General features: G+C 39.5%; 1 protein-coding gene across 1 annotated transcript in view; it reads left to right on the top strand.

Moving 5' to 3' along the window:
• The window catches only part of LOC126198634 (Fanconi anemia group I protein-like), a 250,425-nt gene that overhangs the window by 64,586 nt on the left and 161,028 nt on the right, over positions 1-24,811 (top strand). The window contains exons 6-10 of the mRNA XM_049935099.1: positions 6,730-6,932; positions 8,903-9,039; positions 15,199-15,419; positions 15,520-15,721; positions 24,090-24,231. Of these exons, the coding sequence (XP_049791056.1) occupies positions 6,730-6,932; positions 8,903-9,039; positions 15,199-15,419; positions 15,520-15,721; positions 24,090-24,231 (905 nt within the window). The remainder of the gene's footprint in view (positions 1-6,729; positions 6,933-8,902; positions 9,040-15,198; positions 15,420-15,519; positions 15,722-24,089; positions 24,232-24,811) is intronic.

Raw genomic sequence — 24,811 nt, 5'->3', positions numbered from 1 at the left:
AATTCTCACATCATCAAGAAAACAGTTTTGTATCAATCTTCATATATTTAATTTCCACTTTAACCAAACACAAGACTTGACTGTTCTTTTACAAAGCAAAATAACAACTTAACTTCTGCAAAGTGAAACAGACTGCTCTGTGCGCATTCGCGCCAAAACGGTTACAAGTAAGTCAAAGATTATGACAGTCTCACAGAAATGAATACACACAAGTGATATTATCCCTGTAATATATCGATACATCGGAGTACCTATACATTAATAAAACCAAATGTGAATATTGTCACAAAAATATGTCTGTTACTTCGCAGAAAAGTAGTAAGATATTACTGGTATCGAGAACTGAGGTTGGAGTGCTGTAATGGTCACGTAAATAAAGAACCGTATGGGGAAGGACGCCTTACATGGTGCATGAGTTATCCATAGTGCCCTTAGATTCGATCTCCTGAACCTCTTGTCACGACTTTGCATCTCCATCTGCAATTCAACTATTTGGGCAAGGACACTTTCCGGGGTATGTCATCTTCTTCCGTTGTCTCCTGTCCTCTTTTGTTCCCATGACAGTATTGGATTTCTCTGCGCCCAATATCCGACACGATAGCCAGTCTGTAGTGGTGGGGCCATCGTGTGCCCATTTGGTGGTAGCCCCCTGACAACACAGAGATCACACTGTTGATGCCTGATCTGTAAACTTCCCACATGTGCCAAGGAGTAGATTCCTGTCTTCCTGGGGCATCAGGACTCCCGACAATGGCCATCATGCAAGGTGGCCTTTCATGTGGCTGGGTGGCACCCGTTGGGAGAGCCCCTGATCAGAGTGGGTGGCATCAAGGCGAATGACCCGCAGTGAAGTGGACTAAGTCATCTCTTGCTGAAGACCATACGGTGCCAGCAGTCTCTAAGAAGGGCCAGATAGAGTACAATGCTGACAGATATGACCCTAAATCGTTTCCCTCCCTTACTACTCCATGGGAGGAATGTAGGGCTTCAGCAGGAAGAGAGCCATATTCGCCTCGGTATTTAGCAGAATGGACGGGGTCTCCTTTCTACCTATGAAGCCTAATTTTTTTTTACATCTTGAGGATAAGTTTGGGGAAGTGATACAACTGTCCAAGATGAGAAGTGGTGCAGTCTTGATTCAGACAGCATCCTCAGCCCAATCCTGGGCATTACTCGCTTCTGACCAGCTGGGTGATATTCCTGTTTCCGTCGCTCCCCATAAAAACCTCAACATGGTCCAGGAGATTATTTTCCATTGTGCTCCTCTTGCAGTCTGACGATGAGCTCCGTCCCAATCTAGGACGGCGGCGTGTTCATTTCATCCGGCGCATTTACAGGGGTCTTAAAGACAACAGGGATGCTATCAGTGCCTTCATCGTTGCCTTTGAGGGTGATTCATTGCCTGAAAAGGTCAAGGTGATGGTTTACTGCTGTGACGTTAAACCGTATGTCCCTCCCCCTATGCAGTGCTTTAAATGCTGAAAATTCGGGCACATGTCTTCCCGCTGCACTTCCAACGCCACATGTCGAGACTGCGGACATCCAATGCATCGAGATACTCCCTGTGCGCCTCCTCCAACTTGTATCAACTGTGGAGAGCAGCACTCCCCCTGCTTGCCAGAGTGCACAGTACTCCAAAAGGAGCAGAAAATCATGGAGTACAAGACCCTGGACCAGTTTATTTACCAAGAGGCTAAACATAAATTTGAATGATTACACCCCGTTCGGTTGATGTCCACATATGCTGCAGCTACATTACCTTTGCCATCACAAGTACCAGTCATACCACTCTCTGTGCCATGAACAGTGGGCCCTCTGGGCCTCCAGAATACATCTGCTCCCTTGGTGGTAGGGGGGGAAATCTCCCCCACCCCCCAAACACAGGGGACATCGGTCCCTTCGCCCCCCAGCCGGAGAAGCAACAGCCACCTCTGGCTGCTCTCGTGCGGAAGGGGTCCCTTGGGACTTTCTCTCCCAAGGTCTCCACTAATGCCACAGCGGGCACTCGCCAGTGGCTAAAGGAGCCAAAAGCTGCTGGATGAAGAACTCCATGGTCTTCACCTGTGCCTGAAGCTACTTTGGAGAAGTCCTCCCAGCTAGCCCCTAAAGAGAAGTGAGAGGGCAAGCAAACAAAGAAGTCTGCTAAGAAAAAGGACCCTCCGGGGGCCCCAACACCACCACTCCGTACCAATTCTGCACCTGCAATGAGATAGAGATCTCAGCGTCCCCCAAAGAGCTGGATCTCATTGATACCTCCTCCACAATAGGAATGGATACAAATACTCAATCGGTGGCAGCAGGTGATCCTGAGGTGTAACCTGCCTCCTTGCATGCTTTACGCCTTCCCAGCCTCACGATAACGTCATCCTCCAGTGGAATTTCTGCGGTTTTTTCCACCACCTGGCTGAGCTACAGCAACTGTTAAGCTTTACATCTTTTTCATCCGGAAACAGAACTTTACCACTCGCTGTAGTGGAGACATATCGATTCTTGGGACTGATTTTCAATACCCGATTGATGTGGCTTCCTCATCTTAGTCAGCTGAAGCGGAAGTGCTGGCAGCACCTCAATGCCCTCTGCTGCCTGAGCAACACCAGCTGGGGTGCAGATCGCTCTACGCTGCTGGAGCTCTACAGAGCCCTTGTTCAATCCCGACTTGACTATCGGAGTCTGGTTTATGGTTTGGCGGCACCCTCAGCATTGCATTTACTCTACCCAGTGCATCACTGTGGCATTTGACTGGCAACAGGGGCTTTTAGAACAAGTCCGGTGACTAGAGTCCTGGTGGAGACCGGAGTCCCTCCATCGAAGGTCAGGTGTGCACAACTGCTCGCCAGTTATGTTGCACACATTGTCGTTCTCCTGAGCATCCGAATTACTGTCTCCTTTTCCCATCCACGACGGTTCATCTCCCAAATCGGAGGCCCTGGTCAAGGCTTACAATTGTGGTTTGCGTCCGATCTCTTCTGTCTGAAGTGGAGTTCTTGCCTTTACCACCTATATTCAAGGTCCATACGTGTACATCTCCATGGTGTACACCTAGGCCGAAGCTTTGCCTGGACCTGTCATATGGTCCTAAGGACTCTGTTAACCCCGCAGCTCTCCACTTTCACTTCCTCTCTATTCTTGACACGTACTGGGACCATGAAGTGGTTTACACTGGCGGCTCCATCGCTGATGATCACGTTGGCTTGGTGTATGTGCATGGACGACATATTGAACAGCACTCCTTGTCAGATGGCTGCAGTGTTTTCACTGCAGAGCTGGCAGCCATTTCTCATGCTCTTGAGCGTATCCGCTCATGCCCTGGCCAGTCGTTTCTTCTCTGTACCGACTCCTTGAGCAGCCTACAAGCTATCGACAAATGTTGCCCCCCGCCATCCTTTGGTACTGACCATCCAGTAGTCCATCTATGCCCTGGAATGGTCCAGTCGTTCTGTGGTGTTTGTGTGGACCCCAATCCACGTTGGAATCCCAGGAAATTAACTTGCTGACAGGCTGGCCAAATAGGCTGCATGGAAACCACTTCTGGAGATCGGCATCCCTGTAACTGACCTGCGATCATTATTACGCCGCAAGGTATTTCAGCTTTGGTAGACGGAATGGCATAATCTCAGTATGCACAACAAACAGCGTGCGCTTAAGGAGACTACGAATGTGTGGAAGACCTCCATGCGGGCTTCACGCAGGGACTCTGTGGTTCTCTGCCTGCTCCGCAGTGACTGCATGTGGCTAACACATGGCTACCTCCTCCGTTGCGAGGACCCACCTCGGTGTCACTGTGGCTCACATATGTCTGTCGACCACATCTTGCTGGACTGCTCACTTTTAGCCCCTCTGCGGTGGACTTTTAAAACTTCTCAGCACCCTACCTTCGGTGTTGGGCGACAGTGCCTCAACAGCAGATTTAGTTTTACATTTTATTTGTGTGGGGATTTTAATCATACCATCTAAGGGTTAGCATTTAGCCTTCTCTTCTGCTCTCGCCGTTCTTTAATTATCTTTTCCAAAACACAGTTAAACAGTAATGGAGATAGTCCATCTTCCTGTCTAACACCAGTCTTTATTTCGAATGATTCAGAAATCTCTCCCATGAATTTAACTTTAGATCTAGTCTCGGATAATGTTTCATTAATCCGTGTTAAGAGTTTCATTATCCACCCCTTGTTCCTTTAAAATTTGGCAAAGAGATTCACGATCATATGAGTCACAAGCCTTTTTAAAATCCAAAAATGTACATACAATATTGTTACTAGAAATTCTTTGGTGTCTTAGGATTAGTTTTAAAGCAAGAATTTGTTCCGCACAGGATCTGTTTGCTCTAAAGCCTGTTGGTATTCACAAATTTTAGGTTCTAGCTGTTCTTGGGCTCAATCAAGTAAACACTGGGAGAGAATTTTGTATGTGACTGGGAGGAGAGAGATTCCTTGGTAATTATGAACATTGGTCCTATCCCCTTTTTTATGCAATGGATGGATTAGGGCAGTTTTCCAGTCCTTAGGTATTTTCTCAGTTTGCCAGTTATGTCCTGTTAGTTGGGTGATCTCTCTTATAGTGTTAGGGCCAGCTGATTTTAGTAATTCTGCGATTATACTGTCTTCTCTGGATGCTTTATTGTTTTTAAGTCTCTTAATTTGTTTAGTTATTTCGATTTAGTCAGATGCTTTATTGTTAGGGTTGGTGTTATAATTTGCTGTGTTTGAAATTTATTCACTGGTTTTGGACAGTTCAATAGTTTTTCAAAATAATTAGCAAGTACCTTAAGGTTTTCCTGGTCATTAAGAGCCAAACTGCCATTTTCATTTTTGAAGCAAAGTCTTTGAAGTTGGTAACCAGTTAGTTTTGTTTTGAATGTTTTATAAGTTTCTTGTATTGTTCTTTTGAAAATCTTTTTCGATTTCTAAAAGTTGCACATTTTCGTAGTTTCTTTTAGGCTGTCTGATTAATTTAGATGTTTCTTTTCTCACAGTTAGAAAGGTCGTGTTCTTTTTCTCCTGTTTTGGTACTATTCCAGTTTTTGAATGCCTCATGACTAGACTTAACTGCCTTCTCACAATCTGCGTTCCACCAAGGGTGTTTTTGTTTCTTTTGAAGCAGAATTAAATTTTGTGCTGTTTTGATGAACTTTTCTTTTAGGCTTTGCCAGTTGTTGCAATTGTTGTATTTTGTGCCAAGTTCACTTGTTAGACTTGGGGTTATTTTAGCAGTTTCAAATTTTGGGATAACATTTTTTGTTTTGTAGAGTTTCTGAGGCGGAAGTTTTACTTTTATTGGCGTTAGATAATGGTCAGAATCAATATTAGACCCTTTCCTAACATGGACATTTAAAATTTCTTTGTAGTTAGGGTATTAAATTGCTACATGCTCGATTTTAAATTCCCCAAAAAATTTATTGGGTGCCCGCTAGGATTTTTTTTTTTTTTAGAAGGGTTCTTTTTAAAATGTGTTGACATGATTTTAAGGTTAAAATTTTTGCATGTTTCAACGAGTCTTTGGTCATTTTGGTTTGTCCATTTATGCGCAGTAAATCCACCCACGGTTTTCTTATATTGTTTTCTCTTTACCTAATTGAGCATTAAAATTGCCCATTAAAATTTTAGCATGGTTTGAGGGAATTTTTGAGATGATGCTTTGTAATGTTTCCCAAGCTTCATCAACTTCATCAGGTTTTTTACGGTTATTCTGACAGACATCTGGGCATCAATTGAAGTGTATGCTTTATTTGCATATGTAAGAGAAATTGTCATTAGTCTATTATTAATGGGTTTTACCTCTGTTATTGAGTTTAAAATATTTTTGGAGACTGCAAAAGCAACTCCCAGATGTGACACTTTATTAAGTATTCTTTTATCAGCTTTACTTTTAAAGAGACAATAATTGCCGAAATCCATCATGATGTTATTGTCCGTCATTCGTATTCCTTGAAGTGGCAAAATTTGAACCTTCTGTTCTTTTAATGTATCTCCCAGCTTATGTTTACGTGATTGCAAAAGTGTTTGTATGTTTTGCTGCAAAAAATGTATTTGTTTTGGTTTAAAAGTTGAGCAGAGGACTCAGACTTGCTCTGCTGAGTCACATTGCATTTTAACCTGGCCGCCCCAGAATCCGAAAGACCAGTTACGCCAGTGATACCGGCAGTGGGTTGACCACCTGGGATAATATTGTGATTATCAAAATGCTCCATGATTATTGTACCTGGAATCAGGTGGGGTTGAGTAGACTCATTGAGTGAACTCAGAATGTTAAGACTGGAAGGGTTAGTTCCGGAATATGAATTTCAGCCCCACCACTGGTGAACAGACACTGACCACTTTGCTGCTTGCTACAAGACAGACGCAAAGTGGATTTAGTTTTGTTTTCTCAATTTTTTTACCTATTATTATTATTATTATTAGTGTGTTATTATTATTACTATTTTAGTGTTTACATCTATTAAAGTATTGTCTTGTGAGTTGTCCGTAAGCGTGCTAATTTTATATCTGCAGTAACTTACATTGATCTGCCTGTAATATAACATGCAAGGTTTTTAAATTTAAAAATAAAGGAAGAAAAAAAAATGAATTCCTTCTCCGACTAAAGCAGTTGAACAGAGTCATTCATCCATATATATTTGAACAACAATATCTTCACAAAATCATCTGAAATCTTAATTATATTCTTGTTGGTAGAAACTGAGTTAAGTTACACAGATTTTGAACTATATTTTATCTGAACATTTCAACTTTGTAGATGCAGTGGACATAAGAGATATTCAACGATCTGAAAGTACAGTGCTTTTCCATATCAGCCAGGCTGCTGCTGGTGGGCATTCTATTGTGAAAGAACTAATCAAGAGTCTGAAGAATGTACGCAATGCTCCAGAATTTGTGTTAAACCCATTTTTGGTAGCTGTTTTACTGTGTGTGTCTTCCATAAGTTCCTATGAAGACCAGGTAAAATTTTAATAAAAACAGTACTATATAATGTTATTTAAGTATTAAGCTTCATTAGCAGTTTCTACTTACTAAGTATGTATCTTATCGTAGTGCAATTATTGATAATTTTTTCATGGCCAGTATATTCTTCTGAGAACATAAAATTGTATTTGTAATACAGTAGATGTTAGGTGTACTTTTTGGGCCATTTTCATCCTAGGCACTCAACTTACAATTCCAGATATCTGCTGAATACTTCAGGAAGATGACACAGTGATTGGATTCATATTTGGGAGAATAGTACTTCAGGTTACCACCCAGCAATCTTGAAGATGACTTCTGTAGTTACCCAGTTTCGCACTAGTTGAATGCAAAGATCCTTCCTTCAAAAAGTCTATATCTGATTTTCACCCTCATCCTTCTTTAACTAAGGATATTCTAGTTTAATAACCACTCTGTTGGCAATCACTAACCTTCCTTCTGCTGCGGAACAAAACCATTTCACTTACAAGCGTATCATGTTTATTGATATAAACTCCAAAATAGTATATGTTGCTTCACATTTCAGGTATATTCCACATATGATTGAAGACTAAGACATGCGTATGAAACTGCCAGAGCAGTGGTAACTGGAACAGCTTCTTATTAATTCATAAAGGCTCCTTGGATGTAGATAATCTCTGTTGATGAAATGATAAGAGTGGTGTTTCATTTTCTGCACTATTTCTACACCTTGTTCTTCTTTTTGTTTCTTTTAGCGGTATTTTTCATTCCAGAAGCAGTTCAGAAAGTCTTAGGTCATTTTTCTGTTTACATATTGGTTGTCTTCTTTCTTAGTTTTGGTAGATGTCAAGTATTTAGTTTTCTTCTGTCTCACATGTCATATACTTTCATAGTTATTTATTTAGAAATATTTTATAGAGTTTGAAGCCATAAAGTTTTAATCTCCCCCCCACCACCACCACCACACACACACACAACACACACACACACACACACACAATTAGGCTACGACAGTGAAACTTGGGGAGTGTCGTTTGACCTCCTGCAAACATTAACGCTTTAGTGCCCAAAAAAAAAAAAAAAAAAATTGGCAGTGGATGATTTGGAAAAGACTTCATTATAGAATTCTGCATTTTGTCTGTTCAGAAAATATTCCACTTTGAAAATTCTCATTATCGTACTGGAAATATCTACCATTCAATGGTTTCTTCATATAATGAAAGAGGAAGTAGTAGTACACTAGGTGCCAAGGCAAAACATTATAGGGGGTGGGCAAAATTTGATTGCCTAGAGAAGCAGCATACATGAGTGTGCCCTGTACAGAATGAGCTCGGTTGTTGTCCTCGAGAAAAATCACTCCTTGGACAACTTTCCATGATGTTTCATCTTGTGACAGCCTCCCATAAATTTGTCAGGACGTTTTGATAGTGTACTCCTGGGATGGTTTGCCCCCTTGCAAACCATAATCTTAGCACCAAAACATTGCTGTTCCAGAAATAGACCCAGCATCACCTTTCTTAATGATAGTTGCATCTTCACCTTTTTCGAAGGTGATGAATCCACATTTCCATTGCTTGATTTGCTCGTTTGTCTTGGGGTCTTAGTGTCCCTGAAGATTAGGAACTAATGAAGTCATTTGGAGTGTCCTGACATAGCTGCAATGCTGAAGGCTTCAGTACCCGGAGATAACTGGCCGTATGTGTGTGAGTTGTGCTCGTATTGGTGAATGACTTTGTCCAATAGCTAATTCATATACTAATTGTTCCCTCCCAGATATACATAATTTGCATTTTTTGTCTCTTCAATAGTTCTCATATTTTGTTCAATATGAAGATAATGAACTTTCGTGGTATTAGTAGAATCTTTTTTTGATTTTGTTTTTTTTTTTTTTTATTTATGTGAAATGGTATTGCTGCGTAAGATGTCACATTTTTGTTGCAGATAATGTGTGAGCTACACTGGTTATGTCTTTGTTGCTTTTGCAGGCTTTTGATATTTTGAAATTGGCAGTTATTCGTGCATCAACAGAAGAGGAGAAAAGGAACAGTTCGGCTTGGTTGAGAGACATTGTTCCAAAAGTATTAAGTATTCAGCTTGTTTTCACCAAAGTAATTGAAAGCAGGTATGTTACTGTGATCAGACTTTGTCATAAAGCATAAAACTTTAACTTTGCTGCTAAATTATACATACATCTCTGTTATGTATTGAAAGCTTTGTATTGTGCTAGCCAAGACTATAAATCTCGTATTTGGATTCTGGATTTGCAGATCCCATTTAACACTGCAGGGACCAGTGTACTACATACAATTCATAACTATCATTCCACAGTAATAATAAGTATTATAATGTGAATTTTGGAAGTGTGTTTCATTTGCTGAACAACAGGTAATTTGCAAATATTAGTTGGGCTGTTCTGTGAACCTGGCCATTTGTTATGCGAAAAAACTTTGCACCCTAAAAAATCCAAATTTAGTTCTTGTCTTTGCCTGCTGGGCATTGCTGTCAGTTGCACCAAGAAATCACTGTAGCAGCAAAAGTTTCATTGTCTATTTTTAGCACAGTGTACCAATGCTGCAGCAACTGTATCCACCATTAGTAAATTATAATACTGTACTTCCATAAAATTGTTGACCACATGAGATAGCAATAGTCATGATACATCTGTAGTAAACTGTGTGTGTGTGTGTGTGTGTGTGTGTGTGTGTGTGTGTGTGTTGGTGGGAGGACAGCTGTATTACAGTTCTGCAACCACAGCTGAAACTCATTTTACAGGTTAAACAAAAATATTTATAGCCTGCAACCATAGATGTTGTTATTTGATATTTAACTATAATAAATTGTATGAAACACAATGCGCTTCTGATAAATCATTAATGTGCCCGAGTTCAACTCTGTGTTGCTCAATCCAGTGTGGCATCCCCCAAGTACTGCTCGTGACGTAATACTGATGTTGGATCTTATTGGCCATGTTCTTTTCCACAAGACAAAAATCCAAGTTGACAGATTTTTCATGTCATATTTCACAATGTTGCAGCACATGAAATTCCACATTGTAATATCACTAAACTTTGCCCATTAATGCTTTCTCATCTCAGGAAAGGATGCCTTTAATCTTAACATTTCTGGTACATTTTAGACCTGGGTCACTATTTATGGTGGTATGTAAACAATAACAGTTTGAATTTGAGATTATCACTGAAGAATTGTGACTGCATTTTAATCACACAAGAGTTATCTAAATAAGTGTTTCATTTCAATTACACCACAGGGTGGGTGCTAGAAGAAAAATTGTTGTAATTAAAGGTTCCAAGGTTCATTAAATATTGACTGTCAGGTACCTTTCTTTTGTACTATATACTGACATTCATGTGCACATTGTTGTGACTATAATGATCATTACTGAAATTACTATAACGAGCATTAAAAGAGAGAAAAGATTTGAAGCAACTTGTCACTATTTAGGTTTTTCAGATTTATGTTATTACCTTCTACTGAATTCAGGTGTTTTTCACCAGTCTGTGGAAGGAAATCATTTAGGTTTGTGCTACATTTACTACTTTGAAGGTAAACAGAAGACCTAGTGTTTGGTCTTCACCTTTATTCTTATAAGTATGGCGTTGGGTATCTTAGTAGAATGGATTGTAGAGCTTGTATGTCTTACACACATATGCTTACAATACAGTTCATTCTGTCAAGGTATCAATAACCGCAATAAGAAGATATTGAATAAGAGAGCAAATATTGTGGCTCTAATTTAACAGTGTAAATCTGGATGTGCACCTTTTGTATATGTGTGCAAGACAGCAGAAACTGGCATTAGGTAATAAGATAAATTTGAATATGTAAATAGGGACAATTTCCAGCAATTTCCAGCAAATCCTTCCTCGGTAATGTAAACTACATTCACGATGTTCATAATTCATTGTGAGGAAATTCATTTGGATATCATAACATGACGCGAACTTCAGAAATTTGTCCGACAAGCTAAAAGGATAGTTGTAATCAGTTTTTACCTAAATAAAAGGAATTAGAGAGGTAAGTCTTTTTTTATAGTCATGAAGGTTTATACAGAAGTAGAGACCAATTGTTACACAATAATTCTCAGATTGCATTTCAGATAAGATAACTGTATTCACTCTTCTTGAGAATGTTTCCCTCAGAACCTTTCAGCAAAATCTCTAAGAATTTATGATTATGTAAGACTGTACAGCCAAAAATATGTAATATTATTTAAGTGCAAGTGCAGAATGAATTGCCCTCTCTGTTTATTGATTGGATAGCCACTGAATTGCTATTTATTTATTTATTTAATGGGTTAATAATAATTATTAAAAGGTGGCAATTTTATTTAAGCACTGTTTTTACTCTTTCGATTATTGCGAGTCAGCGATAGTGCAATGCTGCTCGCTTTGGAGAATACACATTTTATAAGAATTATTTGGTCCAGGAAACACTTTTGCGACCAAGGTTGCGATTTAGACGGTATTTGCATAATTGTATTGATTAAAAGTTATCGTTTCCGAAAGACCCAGGTTCGATTAAAGCTGTGTTCACTTTTGCGCGTATAATGAAAATATTCATAACGCGTCCCGTAACAAAAAGAAACATGTGAATCACAACCGTGACCAAACGAAGAAAATATATGATAACATAAATGTTCTTCGCTGTTATTCAGGACAGGCTCAGATTAGACCTTGCAATTTTTAGTTATAAGAAATCACAAGACGTTACACTTTAAGAGATATTTGTTTTGAATAACTTGTATTTACCTTCTCTCTCTCTCTCTCTCCTTTTTACAGCCTTTATACCTTCACATCGATTAAGGATCTTTTCCTTCTCTACCGACCAGTACGAGAACAAAATTCAGACTCAACAAAATGTCTTGCATCGAATTATTACATGCTTAACCCTTAACAATCATATACAGGGTGAGTCACCTAACGTTACCGCTGGATATGTTTCGTAAACCATATCAAATACTGACGAACCGATTCCACAGACCGAACGTGAGGAGAGGGGCTAGTGTAATTGTTTAATACAAACCATAAAAAAAGGCACGGAAGTATGTTTTTTAACACAAACCTACGTTTTTTTAAAAGGAACCACGTTAGTTTTGTCAGCACATCTCAACATATAAACAAATACGTAATCAGTGCCGTTTGTTGCATTGTAAAATGTTAATTACATCCAGAGATATTGTAACCTAAAGTTGACGCTTGAAACCTCCGACGTTGAGTTGCGTGTTGTAACAAACACGAAACACGAGCCACGGTCGGCGAGCAGCATCTGCAGGGACATGTTTACGATGACGACCGTGTTTACGAGTGTGGCTGTAGTGCACTTTTGTGGTTTGGTCTAGCTGTCGCAGTGTCCCCATGTAGCGATTGCTGCTATTGTTATTCTGCATTCGTCTCCGCACGCAGACCAACTGTATTACACTGTGTTACCAGACGTCTGTGATAGTGTAGTGTTGTAGGAACAGTGACCATGGTGTATTCGAACTCTGAAAAGGCGGAGATGATACTCATCTATGGCGAGTGTCGACGAAATGCAGCTGAAGCCTGCAGGGTGTATGCAGAACGGTACCTGGACAGAGAGCATCCAACGTGCCGCACATTGCAAAACATCTACCTCCAACTGTATGCAACAGGTATGGTCGTAGCATGCAAACGGGTCCGTAACAGGCCCGTCACAGGAGAAGCGGGTGCAGTTGGTGTGTTAGCTGCTGTTGCCATGAACCCACGCATGAGTACACGGGACATTGCGAGAGCCGGTGGACTGAGTCAAAGTAGTGTCATGCGCATACTGCATCGTCACCGCTTTCACCCGTTTCATGTGTCGCTACATCAGCGATTACATGGTGATAACTTTAATCATTGAGTGCAATTCTGTCAATGGGCATTAACAGAGAATGCTGATTTTACAGTGATGCAAAAGATGAATATCTTGTGGCCAAATCAAGGTGATGAACTGAAACAGATGTAACTGCCAAAAAATGCCAATTCAGTCTATGAAAATGGAGTTGTAGCTGTGAAACAAATTGGGCTAAAATAGAAAAATAAGCTATTGTGACTGAAGACAGCATCGTACCAAGAAAAATATTTGTACTTATTGCATCAGATAATGATATTGAAATTGGTGCAATGATCAAGAACGTAAAGCATCATTTACTACTTACAGGAATCCATCACAAGGAGGAGGACAGCTTCAGAATATAGTTTGTTATAAACTTCAGAGATTGTAGAAACCATGTTAAATACAGTAATGTTGTGTTTTTTCCTTGTAATATATATCAGATGACAAAGTACATAAACTCAAATGCAACAAAAAATAGTGTTTTTTGAATGGTAATTGACTCTTACTAACAGCAACATTAAATCTCTTGCAATTAACTCATATAAAATTAAGTTAGACAGTGAAAATCTCCAGGGAATAATTTGAATTATTTATGGCACTACTAACATACTTCGATTTTTTGCTGCAGAGTGAAATATTTTCAGTGATTTGTACACACAATCAAATTTTAAATAATGGCAAACTTAAATTACAGCCAACATGATTTCACAATGGTACTATAACTCAAACAGCAATAAATGAAGGGGTTACACAGTTACCAATAAACAAATCAAGACCTTTGTGAATATGGCAGTAAAACTAACACGCATTAGACATGATGGAAAAATAGTTAGAGACAAATACAACCGCAGTGTTCTCTTCCTGCAGCATGGCACATGCTTCCGTGGTGCCACCAAACAACTTCATTCAAGGTAGTGATGATAGTACATTTTCCTTGAGCAAGATATCAGCAAAGAGTAACAGTAGACAAAAACCATTCCTTAGTGGTTGGGATTACCACACACTTAAGAGGGTTGTCACGAAGATTTGTTGAATTAAATAAATGTCGTGTGAGTAGGATGTCAGGTAGAGCAAGTCTTTTGATTTGACACCACTTTTGCGACTAGTTGAAGTAATGTGACCCAAGTGATACCACAATGCCTTCAGCTTTTAAAAGGGCTACTTCTACAATTCATCGTTAAGGTAGCAAAACCTCATATCTTAAAAACATGTATTTTACAGAAAACAAAGAAGAAAATTTTTCTAATAATACAATTTTTAATTGATACGAGTTGTACTACTTTAAAGAGACACTAAGCCAGAAACTATAAGTAACAATATCTGCTGCACACCATCTTGGCTCAGATAAACTTCTTCTGATCCTTAAGATTTCATCTGTGGTAGCAGTCTCATAACTCGTACCCAAATCTATAAAGTCAGTGCCTTCTGAATTTCTTGCATTTAAGTTAGTAGACACTGAAAGTTTGTTTGTGGGTGAGAACAATTCTGGCAGTATACTTGAAATTTCAAGGTGTCTATAATGAAAGTAGTGCGATAAATTTCCAAGCAAAAAATTCTTCTAAGATAAAAGTTTTTTGTACCTTAAGATTTGAATGTTACACGATATAAGGTTTTGATACTTCACTATTGAAAATTACCTGTGTTGATATAAGAGGCTTTTCATCTTATGGGTAAGAAATTTCTTAGCATCTAGAAACGCGTAGCTCAGAATTGTCAGTTTTTAATTTACAAGGTTCTGCTGTCTTAACAACTACTTGTAACTTCAAGAACTGAACATTTATGGTTGGATGATATAAATATAATCTTCTGATATCCAACAAAACTGTTCTGACATGCTGCTGCTTTGCCTCTAGCAGTAGTATGACCTATGCAATGAAACATCATTTAATCTGTATTTCTTGACACGATTCTTGCCTTTACTTTCTTAAACATGAGTATAAATAAACACATTTGGCTACTAGTTGTTCCTATCTGTACTTTAACTTCACATTAACTAATGTGGCCTGCATGATGTGCTTCCAATAGCAGCATGTAACTTCAGATTCTCTCTCTCAAAAGTTAAATGTTATGTAGTAAAAAGGTACCTCTATTTTTTAGATTTACTGTTCTTGTGAATTTGTCACTGTAGATTAGGTCAGTTACATCTTCATTTTCATGTGGTAAATGAATCATAAGATGGAATCTAATTTCTTCTTTTCTGGCTTTATGTTCATTTTTGTTTGGTTATGTGTACAAAGTGAAACATCGTTACTTCATTCTGGGCATTATGTTTCAGTGAATTGTATTAAGTGTTGCTGCAATTGCATGCATATGTCACATCATCATTTATAGTTATACCTAATTATACCACTTGTGCATATTCAGATGTTGTAGTGAATTTTATTGCAATATTATGTTGCAGTGTTTTGTCAATTTTATTTTACAGCATTCGTGAAAGAGATAGAGTTATTTCTGGGCTTATAAAATTCAGTTTTGTCTTACTAAGTGTGACAAAGATGAAGAGTGTGGAAGGAAAACCAGATAAAATTTGGACACTGGCCAGATACATTTTGGTAACTGTTGCTAAAAAACAACCAGATGTGACAACTGAAATTGTTCAACAGCTTTTGCAGCAAATATTGGACCATAAGAACATACAATATATTTGTAAGTATCACACTTTTTGTGTTATGAAAAAGCTGTTGGTGTTAAATTCTCTTATTTTCGTTGGTACAATGTTTTTCAATTGGTCTTCAATTGCTTGTAGCTTGTCTGAGAAAGCTGTGTGCAGAAGCTCGCATTGGAATGGCTGATTCTGTCTCAGGTATCATTCAACTATTAGATAATTTGGGTTTCTTACCTGAAAAAATTGCCACTGAGCTAATTCGAGCAATATTACCACTTCTCAAAGACAGCTCTTCATTACGAACAACCTTAACCATAATTCTTCGTAAGAGCATGTATAGTAGGTAGGTGCAGGTACCATTTTTTTATATACAAGATTTATTTTTCTGAACAATTTTCCATTAAAAAAATACTTTATTTTAAATTTGTTTCTCCTTAAAGTGCTTGAACAGTCTGAAACTAAGAACCATTTCATTATGCCATACAGAGTATATTGTTGCCATTAATTGTATATTGATTAGATTTTAATTTCTCGTGTTAATATAGAAGAATAATGCTTAAATTTATCTTTTGTGATTCCAGTTTTACAAATTCTCGTGTATTATATTTGGGTGAAGACAGGAAATTATATTTGAAAATGATTAGGAAAGGTGAAGCCCACATGACCAAAAAAATCATTCAATAAAATTTGATTTAAGGCCAAGAACTACTTAAAGAAAGATGGAAATAGTATAAGAGCTGATACACACAAAGGGAGGAGAGACTTGACACACACTTCCTAATTTGTGTGGATTTTGTCACATAACTTCTTCATTGTATGCCCTGTGGGGCTTTCTTGCATGTGTATACACTATTTCATTCTTGAAATTATGAGACAGAATTGCTGACAGCACTTACCTTCTGGAGAACTGTTAGTACCGCCAATAGACACACGTAAAAGTACATACACTGTCCTAGCTTTTCCAGCTGTGAGTTCCAGAAGCTAGCCCAGTAGTGACAATAACCACTTCTATAATTTGTATTGATGGCAAATTGTAGAAATTTTTACCGTATGTTCATAAGATGATGATCTCGGGGTACTTTGACACTGTTTTCCATATCGTTGTCCATTAGCGAGAGCCAGAAGTTCTGTTACCATATTTATTCATCTAAGCTATGCGTGTAATATCCACTTTGAGGCATAGTGTAGGATGTAGTGAACACATGGCAATGGTTTTGGAGTCATTGCAAGCATTCTGAGGTCACCAAACAGTGTTCTTAGTCGGCGTTTTTTCATCAACAAAACTTTGATGCACTGTCTCAATATAATGACTGCACTAGTTGTTGTTGTTGTTGTTGTCTTCAGTCCTGAGACTGGTTTCATGCAGCTTTCCATGCTACTCTATCCTGTGCAAGCTTCTTCATCACCCAGTACTTACTGCAACCTACATCCTTCTGAATCTGCTTAGTGTATTCATCTCTTGGTCTCCCTCAACGATTTTTGCCCTCCACACTGCCCTCCAATGCTAAATTTGAGATCCCTTGATGCCTCCGAACATGTCCTACCAACCGGTCCCTTCTTCTTGTCAAGTTGTGCCACAAACTCCTCTTGTCCCCAATTCTATTCAATACCTCCTCATTAGTTATGTGATCTACCCATCTAATCTTCAGCGTTCTTCTGTAGCACTACATTTCAAACGCTTCTATTCTCTTCTTGTCCAAACTATTTATCGTCCACGTTTCACTTCCATACATGGCTACACTCCATACAAATACTTTCAGAAACGACTTCCTGACACTTAAATCTATACTCGATGTTAACAAATTTCTCTTCTTCAGAAACACTTTCCTTGCCATTGCCAGTCTACATTTTATATCCTCTCTACTTCGACCATCATCAGTTATTTTGCTTCCCAAATAGCAAAACTCCTTTACTACTTTAAGCGTCTCATTTCCTAATTTAATTCCCTCAGCATCACCTGACTTAATTTGACTATATTCCATTATCATCGTTTCGCTTTTGTTGATGTTCATCTTATATCCTCCTTTCAAGACACTGTCCATTCCGTTCAACTGCTCTTCCAAGTCCTTTGCTGTCTCTGACACAATTACAATGTCATCGGCGAACCTCAAAGTTTTTATTTCTTCTCCATGGACTTTAATACCCACTCCGAATTTTTCTTTTGTTTCCTTTACTGCTTGCTCAATATACAGATTGAATAGCATCGGGGAGAGGCTACAAGCCTCTCTCACTCCCTTCCCAGCCACAGCTTCCCTTTCATGCCCCTCGACTCTTATAACTGCCATCTGGTTTCTGTACAAATTGTAAGTAGCCTTTCGCTCCCTGTATTTTACTCCTGCCACCTTCAGAATTTGAAAGAGAGTATTCCAGTCAACATTGTCAAAAGCTTTCTCTAAGTCTACAAATGCTAGGAACGTAGGTTTGCCTTTCCTTAATCTATTTTCTAAGATAAGGCGTAGGGTCAGTATTGCCTCACGTGTTCCAACATTTCTGCGGAATCAGAACTGATCTTCGCCGAGGTCGGCTTCTACCAGTTTTTCCATTTGTCTGTAAAGAATACGCGTTTGTATTTTGCAGCTGTGACTTATTAAACTGATAGTTGGGTAATTTTCACATCTGTCAACAACTGCTTTCTATGGGATTGGAATTATTATATTCTTCTTGAAGTCTGAGGATATTTCGCCTGTCTCATACATCTTGCTCACCAGATGGTAGAGTTTTGTCAGGACTGGCTCTCCCAAGGCCGTCAGTAGTTCCACTGGAATGTTGTCTACTCTCGGGGCCTTGTTTTGACTCAGGTCTTTCAGTGCTCTGTCAAACTCTTCACGCAGTATCGTATCTCCCATTTCATCTTCTACATCCTCTTCCATTTCCATAATATTGTCCTTAAGTACCTCGCCATTGTATGGACCCTCTATATACTCCTTCCACCTTTCTGCTTTCCCTTCTTTGCTTAGAACTGGGTTTCCATCTGAGCTCATGATATTAATACAAGTGGCTCTCTTTTCTCCAAAGGTCTCTTTAATTTTCCTGTAGGCAGTATCTATCTTGCCCCTCATGAGATAAGCCTCCACATCCTTACATTTGTCCTCTAGCCATCCCTGCTTAGCCATTTTGCACTTCCTGTCGATCTCATTTTTGAGGCATTTGTATTTCTTTTTGCCTGCTTCATTTACTGAATTTTTATATTTTCTCCTTTCATCAATTAAATCCAATATTTCTTCTGTTACCCAAGGATTTCTACTAGCCCTCGTCTTTTTACCTACTTGATCCTCTGCTGCCTTCACTATTTCATCCCTCAGAGCTACCCATTCCTCTTCTACTGTATTTCTTTCCCCCATTCCTGTCAATTGTTCCCTTATGCTCTCCCTGAAACTCTGTACAACCTCTGGTTTAGTCAGTTTATCCAGGTCCCATCTCCTTAAATTCCCACCTTTTTGCAGTTTCTTCAGTTTTAATCTACAGTTCATAACCAGTAGATTGTGGTCAGAGTCCACACCTGCCCCTGGAAATGTCTTACAATTTAAAACCTGGTTCCTAAATCTCTGTCTTACCATTATATAATCTATCTGATACCTTCTAGTATCTCCAGGATTCTTCCATGTATACAACCTTCTTGTATGATTCTTGAACCAAGTGTTAGCTATAATTAACTTATGCTCTGTGCAAAATTCTATCAGACGGCTTCCTCTTTCATTTCTTTCCCCCAATCCATATTCACCCACTATGTTTCCTTCTCTCTCTTTTCCTACTCTCGAATTCCAGTCACCCATGACTAATAAATTTTCGTCTCCCTTCACTACCTGAATAATTTCTTTTATCTCATCATACATTTCATCAATTTCTTCATCATCTGCAGAGGTAGTTGGCATATAAACTTGTACTACTGTAGTAGGCATGGGCTTCGTGTCTATCTTGGCCACAATAATGCGTTCACTATGCTGATGGTAGTGGCTTACCCGCACTCCTATTTTTTTATTCATTATTAAACCTACTCTTGCATTACCCCTATTTGATTTTGTATTTTTAACCTGTAGTCACCTGACCAAAAGTCTTGTTCCTCCTGCCACCGAATTTCACTAATTCCCACTATATCTAACCTCAACCTATCCATTTTCCTTTTTAAATTTTCTAACCTACCTGTCCGGTTAAGCGATCTGACATTCCACGCTCCGATCCGTAGAACGCCAGTTTTCTTTCTCCTGATAACGACGTCCTCCTGAGTAGTCCTCGCCCGGAGATCCGAATGGGGGACTATTTTATCTCCAGAATATTTTACCCAAGAGGACGCCATCATCATTTAACCATACAGTAAAGCTGCATGCCCTCGGTAAAAATTACGGCTGTAGTTTTCCCTTGCTTTCAGCCTTTCGCAGTACCAGCACAGCAAGGCCGTTTTGGTTTGTGTTGCAAGGCCAGATCAGTCAATCATCCAGACTGTTACCCCTGCAACTACTGAAAAGGCTGCTGCCCCTCTTCAGGAACCACACGTTTGTCTGGCCTCTCAACAGATACCCCTCCGTTGTGGTTGCACCTACGGTACGGCCGTCTGTATCGCTGAGGCACGCAAGCCTCCCCACCAACGACAAGGTCCATGGTTCATGGGGGTAGGAAAATTATTTTGTCATATGAAATTCTTTTTACTTGCAAATCAGACACTGCATTTTTCTGTTATACTGTTAGTGTAGCCTGCAAATATTGTGCATTTCTTTTTATGTAGTGTTAAGTGAACTGGGGTTGGTATCCAGTAGACCCACTGGTTATGCTCATCCATGACTCCTTACAGCGGCTCCCATGCCGTGGCAAGGAGGTGATCTTTTGCTGGGCACCTGGCCACATTGGGATTCAGGGTAACGACATGGCTGACAAAGCTGCCAAGGAAACATGTTGGGATGGTGCTGTCTATCAGTGTCCCGTCACGTTGCACATCATTATCTCATTTTCTGTCAGATGCATCATGCGTCAGTGGGAGACTGAGTGGTTGTAGGTGTCAGACAACAAACTGTCATCACTCAAATCGACCACAAAGGCTTGGCTGACTTTGTGTCAGCCTTGCCGCTGGAAGGAGGTTTTGCTTATCAGACTGCACATCGGGCATAGCCCTTTCACATATGGTTTCCTCCTCTGGTGGGAGGATCCACACTTCTGTGAAGTTTGTGGTGTGCCGCTTGCCATTCAGCATATTGTGGCTAAGTGTGTCCTGTATACTGATATTAGTGCAGCCCTCGGTCTCGCTGGAGATCTGCCCACCATCCTTGCAGATACCGATACCAGTGTTAACAGAGTGGTGAAGTTTTGTGAACTGTCAGGCCTCATCCCTAAACTGGTGGAGAAGGACGGCAGACTTTAGTATGTTATAAACTGCTCTGCAGGTGGGGACAGCCTTCGTCCCCACCTATGAGATTTCATGTTGACTTTTCGTCAGGGCGCTGATGACTATGATGTCGAGCATCTGCTCAACCCAAATCATCATTTTCATCTGAACTTAGGTTAGATGGGAAATTATCTTGTTTTAACCTATGTTGTGCATACATATTTTTGGTTTATATGTGTCAAAGTATGTAAATGTGGTGAATTGTATAAATAAACTGTTAAAACTTTACTGAACTACAGAATTCGTTTTATATAAGCAGTGCACCCTGCTCTAACATGGAAAAGAAGGGAACCAGCTTAAAAATGCTCCTATCTAAACAAAAAAAAAAAAAAAAAGGAGAGAGAAAGAGAGTATGCTCCTCTTACAGAAAAGAGGGGGCCCAGCTGCCTCAATCCTTATTTTGCTGTCCTTACAAAAAAATTTTGCTATGGGAACATATTCGTGCTTTTGTGGTGGAGGAAGGGGGAGAGGGTGATGCCAAGAGGGGGGGGGGGAGAGAAGGGGGGGCGAGGAAGTGGTGGTGGGAGAGAGTCAGTGATAGTGAGAGAGAGATGGTTGAAGACAAGACAGTGGAAATGAAAGAGAGACCTCACATAGGTTTGGCGGCTCTGCTAAGCACCCCCTGCCCCAGACCAGCAAACTTTGTAATTAAAAAAATAGCCCATTTTTCTCATCCCCCATAACCAGATGTTAGTTTCATGATTTCGGGGTCGAAACTGTGAGCAAACCAATCCAGGACATGGGGGGGGGGGGGGGGGGGGGAGGAGAAGTGATGGTAGTTGAAGAAAAAGACAGCAGATTGAGATAGGAAGGTACAGTGGCAATGGGAGATAAAAAGAATGGGACAAAGAGAATGGCAGTGGGACAGAGAGACAGTGGAAATGGCAGAGAAGGAAACTGAGAAGGAATATCGAGAGAAAAGAATGAACACAGTAACAGAGACAGACGGGGGAAGGTTCAATTGGGAGAAAAAGGAGACATTGGGAAAAAGAGACATACAGTGGCAGTAACAGGGAGATACTGAGTATTAGGCTTCAATACAGAGAGAGACTGGATTCTGTGTTAAAAGAATAAAAATGTGTTCACATGCCAGTGAGGATTGATGCAGCTGATTGTCTGCTTTTCTATCAAAATCTTAGTCTTTTTTGTGCTCCGATCTCTGACAGGAGCCTATTTCAGCTGGTATACTTTTATTGTCTCTATATCGAGTATTGACATTTCTCATGGAGTGTTAGCCAGAAATTCTGTCTCATAATTTTGGAGTTTTCTTGACAGTCTTTTCCTTTTTATACAGTTAAATTTGTAAATAGGAAGATGTTAGTTGAAACTTGCTTGGTTGCCAGAAGGGCAATGCTTGCAGTCTTTATAACTACCACAGTGAAGTATTGTTACAGGATGTCCCAGAACCCAAAACATTTTGGTCAAATATTAAGGCTGTTTCAAACGCAGAAAATCAGTGTCTGGACACTTTGGGCAAGACCTCAACCGACATAGAAAGTAGAAGAACAAAAATGGAAATATTGAATTCTGTCTTCAGATTTTCCTTCGCAAAGGAAAAGCAAGGAATTCTGCCATCATTCAATAGAATACCACCGCTACGAACACTGATTGTCATCAGTACGATTTTTATTGAAAAGCAGCTTAAGTATCTAACGTTCAGCAAGGTGCCAGGGCCCAAGAGAATCCCTATCACATTTTGTGAAAAATTTGTAAGTGAATTAGCCCCACTTGTAACCATAGTTGAGCTAATATGGCTTGACCAAAGATATGTTACCTGTTATTGGAAAAGAGCACATATCGCACCTATTTACAAAAAAAAAGTACGTAGAACTGATCTAGAAAACTTCCATACTATATCACTTACCTCTGTCTGTAGCAGAATTCTAGAACATATTCTGAATTCATACATTATGACATACCTATAAAAAATAATCCTTTCAATGGGATCAGCATTGAATTCGAAAACACAGAACATTTCAAACTTTACTCGGTCTCCTCGCTCATAGTATCCACAGTGCTATGGATGGAGGCAACTGGGTTGATTCGGTGTTTGTGAACTTCCGAATACTATTGATTTAGCACCATTTTTACCTATTCTGAGGAAAATAGGTTCTTATGAGATATCCACGCAGATTTGTGACTAGTTCAAAAATTTCCTGACAAACGGGATGCAGCATGCTATCCTTGATTGAGAGTCCTCTTCAGACATTAAATAATGTCTGGTATGTCAGAAGGGAGGTGGTAGGACCATTGCTGATAGCAAATTAGAGGATAGTTCCATCCCAAACCTTTCGCAGATGATTAAGTCATTCATGAGGAAATTCTATTAAAAGGTGGAGGTGGCAGTAATATGCAGCTAGATATCAATAAAGTATCAGCCTGATGCAAAGGATAGCAGCTATTTCTTACTGTAAGGAGCACAGAGTTGTGCACTTCATGAAATGTGAAGGTGTGATATCCTTCAACTACCAAATTAATGAGTCACACCTATGATTGATCATAGCCTACAAATGTCTGGGAGCAATGATCACAGAGATTTGGAGTGGAGTGACCACAATGGCTTAGTTGTAGGTAAAGAACTTAGTACACTAACATTCACTGGTGGATATTGAGAAACTGCAGTATGTCTACGAAAGTGATTGCATGCAAATGTGCAAGTTACACGTGCTGTTCTGACTTCAGTACTGCTGGAGTATATAAAGACCCAAACCAGATCTGACAAACAGAAGACATTGAGCTTATGCAAAGAAGGGACTGATGCAAATAGTCACAGGTTCTTTGACTGTCGAGGTAGTGTAGCAGAAAGGTTGAAAAAGTGTAATTGGTAGTCACTCAAAAAAATATGCTGTGAATTTGTGGAAAATCTGCCCAGAAGACTTCAAGAAACATCTACCAGGGTAGAAAGTATGAATATTCTTCAGCCTATTGTATATCTGTACTATAGAGAATATACGGAAAACATAGGCAAATATCACATTACACAGAGTTTCACAAGCAGCCATTCTTCCAATTTTCCACCTATGACTGAAAGAGGAAAATATCTTAATATACAGTACAATAAAAAGTGCCTTCTTTCATATTGTTCTTAATGATTTTTAGGAATGTAGCTGTGGGTTTTCACAGCGGGGTCTCTCCACCTCATTGTATTCCTTCTCGATTTCCCCTACCTGTGCAAGGGCAGGCTTGCTAACACCACACCCACTCAGTCCAATTTAGCTTCAGTGCTCTGATAATGTAGCTGGCTTTGTGTGTGTGTGTGTGTGTGTGTGTGTGTGTGTGTGTGTGTGTGTGTGTGTGTAACATTTACCTAACATTGTGTCTTTTTAATAATGTATAGGAATGTTGAAACAAGAAAAATGGCTGTCTCTGGATTGCTGCTATTTTTAAAACACATGGATGTTAAAAGCCTTGTCGCCCTGAGCCAAACGAGTTGCAGTCAGGGAGATACTGATTCAATGGGGCTTGGCTCTCTGTCACAGGTTTGTTCTCTCCATCACTTTTGGGTTCAGCTAGTTGTTGACTCTGAAAACATTAGGTATTTCCCATTATATAATTCAGTAACTGTGTAAAGTGAGTGTTGTTATAATCCATTACAATCTCTGATGTATGAAACACGTTAGTGTACACTTTGATACTAAAATTATTGAAACGGAATTAGCAGTGTTACGTTTTAATGTGACTTTTAAATATGTTTCTGCACAAATAAAATAACTTGGTGCAAAGGAAGAATAATTGTTTTTCCTAATTTTAAACATGTAAAGTGCTTTGTCATACAGGAAAATTTTTATAGATTTTCTTTACCAAGTGCTTAATTGCAGATGCAAATTTGTAACAAAAATTTAATATTTTCACAAATTGTGTGTTAATTGTGTGGTGTAACAGGTGAGCATCTTAGGGAGCTTGATCAGTTATGTCTCAGTTTGGGTATGGCGAACCTGGGGTTCCTGATGAATACTTGCCTCATTTTCTGACAAGTTCCTTTTGTCACCGGTAGATGTAGTGGGCGAGTATAGCACATTATACAAAATATGAATCTTAGTGCAGTCATCTGGTCATGGA

This window comes from Schistocerca nitens, chromosome 1, assembly GCF_023898315.1.
Source record: "Schistocerca nitens isolate TAMUIC-IGC-003100 chromosome 1, iqSchNite1.1, whole genome shotgun sequence".
In the NCBI taxonomy this organism is placed as follows: domain Eukaryota; kingdom Metazoa; phylum Arthropoda; class Insecta; order Orthoptera; family Acrididae; genus Schistocerca; species Schistocerca nitens.
The sequence above is the reverse complement of the archived record's forward strand: the minus strand, read 5'-3'. Positions and strand labels throughout refer to the sequence as shown.